Source organism: Salmo salar, unplaced genomic scaffold (assembly GCF_965601325.2).
Source record: "Salmo salar unplaced genomic scaffold, fSalSal1 ptg000332l, whole genome shotgun sequence".
Taxonomy (NCBI): domain Eukaryota; kingdom Metazoa; phylum Chordata; class Actinopteri; order Salmoniformes; family Salmonidae; genus Salmo; species Salmo salar.
In genome coordinates this window covers 237,975-249,110 of record NW_027675351.1, presented here as the reverse complement: position 1 = coordinate 249,110, position 11,136 = coordinate 237,975, and the positions used below count along the sequence as shown (strand labels likewise).

The 11,136-nt window shown below is 41.3% G+C and overlaps 1 protein-coding gene across 1 annotated transcript; it reads left to right on the top strand.

Moving 5' to 3' along the window:
* The first annotated feature begins 2,654 nt into the window (after positions 1 to 2,654).
* On the top strand, positions 2,655 to 4,340 carry LOC145875738 (uncharacterized). The gene has a single exon (XM_082971561.1). The coding sequence runs from the start codon at positions 2,655 to 2,657 to the stop codon at positions 4,041 to 4,043; it is 1,389 nt and encodes a 462-aa protein (XP_082827687.1). The 3' UTR covers positions 4,044 to 4,340.
* Positions 4,341 to 11,136: the final 6,796 nt, after the last annotated feature.

The window sequence follows — 11,136 nt, the reverse complement described above, 5'->3', positions numbered from 1 at the left end:
TTCCGTTTGAAGTGCCAATTTATCTTACCATTTCTACCGATCTGCGTGCCAGTTATGAACGAGTTACAACACCTGTTTGGCTCCGCCACTTCCTGGGTCGGTGAAGTGAGGTATTAAATTTAAGGATTAAATCATTTAAGGAATATATCCGAGTCTCACGCTCATCACCTGTGGAATGCGGGGCTTCCAGCGAGGTGTGGATTTAATAGTATGTTGTACCTAGTTTCCCTCCTTCAGGGAACAGCAGTTATAGTCATAACGTGTGGATTTAATAGTATGTTGTACCTAGTTTCCCTCCTTCAGGGAACAGTAGTTATAGTCATAACATGAGGATTTAATAGTATGTTGTACCTAGTTTCCCTCCTTCAGGGAACAGTAGTTATAGTCATAATGTGTGGATTTAATAGTATGTTGTACCTAGTTTCCCTCCTTCAGGGAACAGTAGTTATAGTCATAACGTGTGGATTTAAGAGTATGTTGTACCTAGTTTCCCTCCTTCAGGGAACAGTAGTTATAGTCATAACATGAGGATTTAATAGTATGTTGTACCTAGTTTCCCTCCTTCAGGGAACAGTAGTTATAGTCATAACGTTAGGCTTGTAATATGATGAACTTATATACTGGATCTTGCTGTCGGACAGTTTTTTTGTATTCAGATCTCTGAAATGCTCTCTAACTACGTGACATTTAGTGTCTCCTTATGTTACGCTGGGAAAACAGTTTTCATGGGCACAGAAATCCTAAATTATTTCAGTTTACTAAATCCAATGGTTCTTACCGAGAGTCACCTTAACTTTATTGACAACACCCAAATGGATACTGTCATTAATGCGGTTCGTAAATAATTACACATAATACTTAATACTGTAGCCTTTTAGTTACAATCACATGTTCAACTATCATCAGCTGATCCAGGAAATCATTTTCTGCATGCCAGTCAAATGTAGTTCTTCATTCATTACACCGGTAAAGACAGTTATGCCGTGCTCCACGTTGGATCCAACATCCCAAACAAATTGATGTTTATAATGCGTTATTGTCTACTTGATTTACAGTAGGGTCTCGTTAGTCCATTTGGAAATGGAGATACTTAGCTCATAATGTGTAGAGAACTGTTCCTTGATGGATAGGCTATTGTACAACACACAGAGCTATTTTCCTTTATTCAGAACATTTAGAATGACAACACATTACAGAGTAGCCTAGTGGGATTATTCACAAAATTATCTGGTGATCAGGTTATGAATTGTCATGACAAAGACATTTTAGTCTCCTTGTTTCACCTAAAATATTAAATGATTTATAGTCCTAGGTCTATGTTGTTGTTAGGTGAAGTTATGGGTCCTACAGTAGGTCTATGTTATTGTTAGGTGAGATTATAGACCATTTTGGCATACACTTAGTGGACAAAACCTCATTGTCAGGCTGATGTCAGGCTGATGGAAAACTAGCCAATGATCATTTTACTGGTTGAAGTCGTTTTTAAATATAAAGTAGTACATTTTCGACAATAACACAAACATTATATTAAATCAGGACATTCAAACGAGCCTTTCAATTATAATCCAAAGTAGTGTCAAATGATAATAATAATCATAATCAACCTGGAAATGGAGGCTATTTTTGCTGTCAGCCTATGAGAACTCCCCTGAGTTTTCCCCCACGGTGGTGAATTAGTGAATAGACACAGAGCTTAATGTGAGTTTCCTTGAGTAGCACTCCTGATCTAGTGCTGTAATATTCAGAATACATTGTGAAAACTAATCTTTGCTCACCATTTTTTAAATATATATATTTTTTTCACCCCTTTTTTCTCCCCAATTGGTACTTACAGTCTTGTCTCATCGCTGCAACTCCCATACGGATTCTGGAGAGGCGAAGGTCGAGAGCCATGCGTCCTCTGAAACACAACCCAACCTAGCCGCGCTGCTTCTTGACACAATGCCCATCCAACCCGGAAGCCAGCAGCACCAATGTGTCGGAGGAAACACCGTACACCTGGTGACCTGGTCAGTGTGCACTGCGCCCGGCCTGCCACATGAGTCGCTAGTGTGCGATGAGACAAGGATATCCCTGCCGGCCAAACCCTCCCCTAACGCGGACGACGGTGGGCCAATTGTGCGTCGCCCCATGGGCCTCCCGGTCGCGGCCGGCTGCAACAGAGCTTGGACTCGAACCCAGAATCTCTAATGGCACAGCTTAGGCCACTTGCTCACCATTTTTGCTCCAGGCAGATATACTACATCCATAACTAGCGGTTTCTGCATTAGCAGGGAGGTGTTTCTGCAATCAAATTGTGTGCGCATCGCCCTTGTCGCAATTTTAGCAAACACAGAAAGGTGCCTATATTTGAGAACAAAAGTCGCCTGGCACACTGCTTAGGAGTTCAACACCTTTTACTTATTTCTAGTTACTACTAATGTGAAAACAAGACTAAATATGACTATTGTTGCTCACTTGACTGTCTTAAGACAATTGTCAAGTAATTTTAACATTCATTACAGACGTCAATTGTTGTACAGTATCATGGCTACGCTGTTGGCATCACCTTTTTCAGTGGATTTCTGCTGTTGTGAGCCTTTAACTATCTGTCTGACTTGTTCACACAGGAGAGAGACGTGACTATCATGGATCCTCTGGGGAGCCTCAACATCATGATGCTAACGAGTCAGAGAAGACCCACAGGGAAGAAATGTATCTGTTGCTCTGACTGTGGAAAACATTGCAAATCTTCATCAGAACTTAAAATACACCAGCGAACACACACAGGAGAGAAATCTCACCACTGTTTTGATTGTGGGAAGAGTTACTCAAGTTTAAAAGCACTAAAAGTACACCTGAGAATTCACACTGGAGAGAAACCGTACAGCTGTGATCAATGTGTTAAGAGTTTTACTCAGTCAAGCAACCTGTTATCACACCAGAGAACACACACAGGAGAGAAACCTTATAGCTGTGATCAATGTGGGAAGACTTATATTTCATCTTGCCATCTGAGTAGACACCAGCGAGTACACACAGGAGAGAAACCTTTTAGCTGTAATCAATGTGGGAAGAGTTTTACTCGGCCAGACAGCCTGATAATACACCAGAGAACACACACAGGAGAGAAACCTTATAGCTGTGATCAATGTGGGAAGACTTATATTTCATCTTGCCATCTGACTAAACACCAGCGAGTACACACAGGAGAGAAACCTTATAGCTGTAATCAATGTGGGAAGAGTTTTACTCGGTCAGACGGCCTGATATTACACCAGAGAACACACACAGGAGAGAAACCTTATAGCTGTAACCAATGTGGGAAGAGTTTTGCTGCATCTGGCTCTCTGACTCTACACCAGAAAACACACACAGGAGAGAAATCTTTCCACTGTTCAGATTGTGGAAAAATATTCTCAACTTCACACAATATGAAGAAGCACCAGAAAACACACACAGGAGAGAAACCTTATAGCTGTAATCAATGTGGGAATAGTTTTACTCGGTCAGACGGCCTGATATTACACCAGAGAACACACACAGGAGAGAAACCTTATAGCTGTACTCAATGTGGGAAGAGTTTTTCTACGTCTAGCTATCTCACTATACACCAGAGAACACACACAGGAGAGAAACCATATAGCTGTACTCAATGTGGGAAGAGTTTTTCTACGTCTAGCCATCTCACTAAACACCAGAGAACTCATACAGGAGAGAAACCATATAGCTGTACTCAATGTGGGAAGAGTTTTTCTACGTCTAGCTATCTCACTATACACCAGAGAACACACACAGGAGAGAAACCTTATAGCTGTACTCAATGTGGGAAGAGTTTTTCTACGTCTAGCTATCTCACTATACACCAGAGAACACACACAGGAGAGAAACAATATAGCTGTAGTCAATGTGGGACAAGATTTTCTTGGCTAACCAGCCTAGTATCACATCAGAGAACACACACAGGAGAGAAATCTCCTAGCTGTGATCAATGTGGGAAGAGATACTCTGATAACAGATCTCTGATTAAACATCAGAAAATACATGAAGGAGTTGTTTCATGATATCAATGAAATTATGTCACAATGTAGAATGTTTTAACATTGTAGTAGGAGTATTTTAATGATGTCACAATGTAGAACCCTAAATATTTGCCTAAATATTATATTATATTTGTTCTATTGATTTTAGTTTCAGGGGGAAAATCCAGACTCTGAAATGGAAGAGTACTATTTATGTGATTTAACAAAAAGTGACTAACAAAAAAAGAGCTGTGTTACACTTACCACGTTGGTGACGCACTTGAATCAAAATGCAACACTTCAAAATGTAGCTAGCTGCTTTCTACAAGTTGTCCTCTAACCAGGGATGTACACATTATTCCCAGATTCCGTGTGGTTTTTGAGCTGTTAGTTTTAACGGGACGTGCAACCTCATCTCCCTCCTGTCACACAAATGATTTTAACATGATATCGATGAGTTATGACAAATAAGTGTTGTGTTCCTTTGTTTAGGGACCCCTAAATTTAAATGCATCACTCCAAAATGTAGCTGACTGTCTTCTGCAGGTTGTCCTCTAATCAGTGAGGTAAAATATATCTCCATTTCCATGTGTTTTTTTAGTTGTGTTAGTTTCAACAGCACGTACAACCTGATTTCCCCCCTAATCGATATCAGTGATTTATTGCTACTTGTGCAGTTTATAAGGTGCTTGTTTAAGTAATATGATTATTGTGGCAGATGTTTGTGTATATAGCACATGTTATGTTTAGGTTTTCAATATATCCCAACTGTTTCTGCTTATTGGTTATTGATTAGGACACGTTAAAACTGTGTTTTGACATTGGGGATATCCCACCTAGCAACATGTCATTGATAAGACGTTGAAAATATGACTATGCAAACAAATATTTCATATTTACATTTCATGATCAGATTTAGTAATCGATTTATTGATGATATTTATTCATGCAACCAACTGACAATTTTTGGTACAATTATATTGACATTGTTGCCCTGCTTTTAAAATATCAGGGTTCATTCTCAGATGTGCCAACCCAAATGTACTAGAACATGACATTGGGGACTGGGCCCCGATCCAACAACATGCCTATCTAGTGAACACTGAAAAGAGAGAGAAGCTCTGCAATGAGGTGGAAAGTTACTACGGATATTGCAGGAGTTTCCTCTTGAAATCAGACATGTCTGTGGTGAGGACAACTTGGTTGCTGATTGTCTCAAGGGTGGGCAGTTAAAAAGTTTTGTGTTTAGACAATGCGTTACCATGGATCACAATGTATTTTGACTGCACGTTTTTCCGTATTGGAGATGAGTTTTGTTTGGGCTCGTTCCAAGGAGACGAGAGTTCTAGAAGCTAGTGAGTTTTAGGAAGACGAGAGTTCTAGAAGCTAGTGGGATTTAGGAAGACGAGTGTTCTAGAAGCTAGTGAGTTTTAGGAAGACGAGAGTTCTAGAAGCTAGTGAGTTTTAGGAAGACGAGTGTTCTAGAAGCTAGTGAGTTTTAGGAAGACGAGAGTTCTAGAAGCTAGTGGTATTTAGAAAGAGGAGAGTTCTAGAAGCTAGTGGGATTTAGGATTCTATAGAAAGAAAAAGGAGAAACAAATAATCCTATTGTATATTATTATTTAGAAATACGTGTTTTTTCTTGTTTTTAATTGTTGACAGCCAGTAGACACCATGTTTATATTGGTGAAGGTGAAGCATTGTAGTTGATTATCATGTGAAATGGAAGTTGTTTTCTGTTGGTGGTGAGCAAACTATAGGATATATTTGTTGTCTTAAGGGGGAAGGTGTTACAGGCTTTGGTTTTTCCATTTATGTTTTGAGGTTGGACGTTAGCACGTCTAGCTCGTTAGCACGTCTAGCTCGTTAGCACGTCTAGCACGTCTAGCCCGTTAGCACGTCTAGCTCGTTAGCACGTAGGACGCACTGATTGGTGTCACCTCGTTAGTCAGTATGTGTTACACCTGTGCTGGCTTGTCCATCTCGTTAGTGGGAAGGTGTTTCACCTGAGCTGGTCCAGGTTCTATTTAAGAGTGTCTGGCCCAGTGCTCCAGTTGTCTTGATACATGTGGAGAGTCAACACCTTTAGTTGCTCCACCTTTTTGGTTTACTTCCTGTCTTTAAGTTTGGTGTGGGATTTTCTCTTGTTTTCCTCTTCTTGGGCAGATTTAGTGGGTCTCATGGTGGGTGTCTTTTAGGTCCCAGTTGTTGTTACTAGTCAACTTCCAGTGGACACCCCCATAGTGTCTTTCAGAGCCCCTCCTAAAAAACAAGTTATATTTTGGGTTGAATATAGCATCATATTGTTGATATTTTAATCAATGGCATTTCCTTACAATGCTTATTAGTCTTTCAGTTGTTATTATTGTTTTTTATCCTCATATTTGTGTACTAAATATTTCGGATTATTTTCATAGTTTTTTCCTGTGAAGCCATTGTGTTGCATCCATGTCTGACATGTGCTGTATAAATAAAGCTTGATTTGATTTGAACATATTGTAAAACAAATTAACCCAATGACTGACCAATCAACAGACTCTTGGTCCACCTTAGTATCCCCCTTGTCCCTTTCCCAATGTCATGAACTAGACCAGGTACTGTTACAGCTGCTCTCTCCTCCTCAATGTCATGACCTAGACCAGGTACTGTGTTACAGCTGCTCTCTCCTCCTCAATGTCATGAACTAGACCAGGTACTGTGTTACAGCTGCTCTCCCCTCCTCAATGCCATGAACTAGACCAGGTACTGTGTTACAGCTGCTCTCTCCTCCTCAATGTCATGAACTAGACCAGGTACTGTGTTACAGCTGCTCTCTACTCCTCAATGTCATGAACTAGACCAGGTACTGTGTTACAGCTGCTCTCTCCTCCTCAATGTCATGAACTAGACCAGGTACTGTGTTACAGCTGCTCTCTCCTCAATGCCATGAACTAGACCAGGTACTGTGTTACAGCTGCTCTCTCCTCCTCAATGCCATGAACTAGACCAGGTACTGTGTTACAGCTGCTCTCTCCTCCTCAATGTCATGAACTAGACCAGGTACTGTGTTACAGCTGCTCTCTCCTCCTCAATGTCATGAACTAGACCAGGTACTGTTACAGCTGCTCTCTCCTCCTCAATGTCATGATCTAGACCAGGTACTGTGTTACAGCTGCTCTCTACTCCTCAATGTCATGAACTAGACCAGGTACTGTGTTACAGCTGCTCTCTCCTCCTCAATGTCATGAACTAGACCAGGTACTGTGTTACAGCTGCTCTCTCCTCAATGCCATGAACTAGACCAGGTACTGTGTTACAGCTGCTCTCTCCTCCTCAATGCCATGAACTAGACCAGGTACTGTGTTACAGCTGCTCTCTCCTCCTCAATGCCATGAACTAGACCAGGTACTGTTACAGCTGCTCTCCTCCTCAATGTCATGAACTAGACCAGGTACTGTGTTACAGCTGCTCTCTCCTCAATGTCATGAACTAGACCAGGTACTGTTACAGCTGCTCTCTCCTCAATGTCATGAACTAGACCAGGTACTGTGTTACAGCTGCTCTCTCTCCTCAATGTCATGAACTAGACCAGGTACTGTGTTACAGCTGCTCTCTCCTCCTCAATGCCATGAACTAGACCAGGTACTGTGTTACAGCTGCTCTCTCCTCCTCAATGTCATGAACTAGACCAGGTACTGTGTTACAGCTGCTCTCTCCTCCTCAATGCCATGAACTAGACCAGGTACTGTTACAGCTGCTCTCTCCTCAATGCCATGAACTAGACCAGGTACTGTGTTACAGCTGCTCTCTCCTCCTCAATGCCATGAACTAGACCAGGTACTGTTACAGCTGCTCTCTCCTCCTCAATGTCATGAACTAGACCAGGTACTGTGTTACAGCTGCTCTCTCCTCCAAAGTGAAGGGGTCTGAATACTTCACGAATGCATTGTAAACCGCTGGCAGAGTTTTCTACCATTGGCAGTTTTGTACACAGTCATGTGATACGTGGTATAGAAAGGTCCAATCTTAGGAGAGTACATGGGAGGCACTATACTGTGTGTCTGCAGGTGTCTATCTGGTCAAAACCACTGATACAGGTGCCCCTCCACCATCTGGTGGGATGGATCATGTCTATAGAGAAACTTAGATTCAAATACTTAGATATGTGTGTATTGGGTATATGTTGTGAAATTGTTAGATATTACTTGTTAGATATTACTGCACTGTCGGAGCTACAAACACAAGCATTTCGCTACACCCGCAATAATATCTGCTAAACACGTGTATGTGACCAATAAAATGTGATTTTGATTTGAAATAAACGTCCTATTTATCAAAGGTGCTTTTGTCTGGGGTCAAAATGACTCCAAAGGATTTGAATTTGTTAAAAGTCCATATTGATACAGAAACACTAAACCATGATATAGATTTATTAAGAACAAGTTGATTGACAAAGTCATGAAAAATTGGAACAATTGAATAAACCACATTTTGTCTATGATAAAAGATATGCCTCTGGGGTGAAAATGATCCATGTCAGAAGTATGGTTCAATGCAAATATGTAGTGGGTGTAAAGTTGGCTTTAAATTCTCACTCATTAAAAACGAATCAATCAACACATGCTTCTCTTTGAACGACTTAATATAATATTACACTTTTATGAAATAAATGAAAAATAAACGTTTGGTTCCTCAACTGCGTTGCCCAGTCCAGTCAGCAGATGGCGATGTGCGTCTTTTAGGTTCAGGCGATGCTGCCAGTGTGACGTATAATCTAGTGGACGGGACGCTCCTTCAACAACAACAGCTAGTCAGACACCTCGGTAGCTTTCTAGCAAACATAGCTACAACATTCACGCTCTTTACACTGGTTTGGTGTATATTAGTCGCTGTGTATTAAACACACTTCTGTCGTATGTACTTGTTGGCCCATTTAATGATATATTTACGTTGTTTGTCAGCTAGCTGGTTTGCTAAGTTAGCTTAGAACTAGCCTAGTCGCTAATGCTAACTAGCTAACATACCGACCATGAGTTCACTAAGCTACTCTCCTCCTGTTAAAGAAGAGAAGGTCTGCTGGACGGAGAAAGAAGCTCTCGTGAAAGAGGAGGAGGAAGAGAAAGATGTTACAATACAAAAACAAGTAGAAGGTGAGGCTGTTACCGTGAAAGAAGAAGAGAAAGACGCGTTCAGAGTGAAAGAGGAGGAGGATGTTACAGTAAAAGAAGAGGAAGAAGAGGAGGATGTCGTTTTTGGAGTGAAAGATGAGGAGGGGGAGATGACTGTCACATTGAAAGAGGAGAAGGAGGTAGAAGAGGAGGTTGGAGATCTGTTTAACACCAGTAAGAACCGTCTCTGCAGTAAAGGGGTTCTACACTTTAATGTTGTTCTGTAGGAATGGCTGAAGCTACACTGTAACGTGTAGAACATCAAGAGTGGACCATCAACAAAACGTTAACAATTGATCAAATACATCCAATGACAATGCCTGAAATACTGTAGTCCTCAATATCTCCTATTAGATTAGCCCAAGATGTTCTCTTAAAGGGGCAATCAGCAGTTGTTACATCCATTTTGGGACTTATACATTAATGATATGTACCCATCTGTTTCCTGAATAAATCACTTAGAAATGTCTCATGAGCTTAGTTCAACTGTTGTACTCCATCAGAACCCAAAATATAAGCATTTTTTTACTCCAATGTTTGTCAGTAAATATAAACAAACACTGTATATCCTCAAAACATGGTTAAAACTAGAATGTTGATATCATGAATGGTTACATTTCTCCAGCCCCATCCCTCAGCTTTTTACTGAAACGGGCAGGGAGTTCGCTTTGTTATTGTTTCTACTGCTGATTGCTGCCCCCGTTACTCCTCAAGGTCCAAGGACTGTATGTTATTTTCAGAGGTAGACTGGCTCTGTTCAGGTAAAATAGTCAAATAATCCATCTAAATGTGAATTGATTCTCAATTGCAATACTTTTCTAGAAGCATAAATTGCTGTACTTTCATATCAATTCAGAGTAATTTCACACAATATTTAAATATCACATCAAAATAATTTCACATAATACTTTCCGGACTAGTCTCCCAGTCCCTGCTGCTGAAAAACATCCCCACAGCATGATGCTGCCACCACCATGCTTCACCGTAGGGATGGTGCCAGGTTTCCTCCAGATGTGACTCTTGGCAGTCAGGCCAATGAGTTCAATCTTGGTTTCATCAAGTCAGAGAATCTTGTTTCTCATGGTCTTAGAGTCTTAAGGTGCCTTTTGTCAAACTCCAAGAGGGCTGTCATATGCTTTATACTGAGGAGTGGCTTCTGTCTGGCCACTCTACCATAAAGGTCTGATTGGTGGACTGCTGCAGAGATGGTTGTCCTTCTGGAAGGTTCTCCCATCTCCACAGAGGAACTCTGGAGCTCTGTCAGAGTGACCATCAGGTTTGTGGTCACCTCCCTGACCGAGGCCCTTCTCCCCCAATTGCTCAGTTTGGCCGGGTGACCAGCTCTAGGAAGAGTATTCCATTTAAGAATGATGGAGGTCACTGTGTTCTTGGGGACCTTCAATGCTGCAGAATTTGTTTTTGGTACCGTTCCCCAGATCTGTGCCTCGACACAAGCTTGTCCTGGAGCTCTACGGACAGTTCCTTCGACCTCATGGCTTGGTTTTTGCTCTGACATGCACTGTCAACTCTGGGACGTTATATAGACAGGTATGTGCCTTCCAAATCATATCCAATCAATTGAATTTACCACAGGTGGACTCCGAACAACTTGTAGATACATCTCAAGGATGATTAATGGAAACAAGATGCACCTGAAAGCAATTTCGAGTCTCATAGCAAAGGGTCTGAATACTTCAGTAAATAAGGTATTTCTGTTTTTTACCTGTTTTCACTTTGTCATTATGGGCTATTGATGACACCCCTCTGAAACAAGATAGCCTAACCATCAGAAAAACCTCTTCCTTAGCCTACTCCTCCCGCTGCTGCTGGCCTTCGTACATTCTGATGTTCTGCTCCTAAAGTTTCTGGTAATAGGCTACACCAGCAGTCGTTATGCTCCTATAGTTTCTGGTAATAGGCTACACCAGCAGTCGTTATGCTCCTATAGTTTCTGGTAATAGGCTACACCAGCAGTCGTTATCATCAAA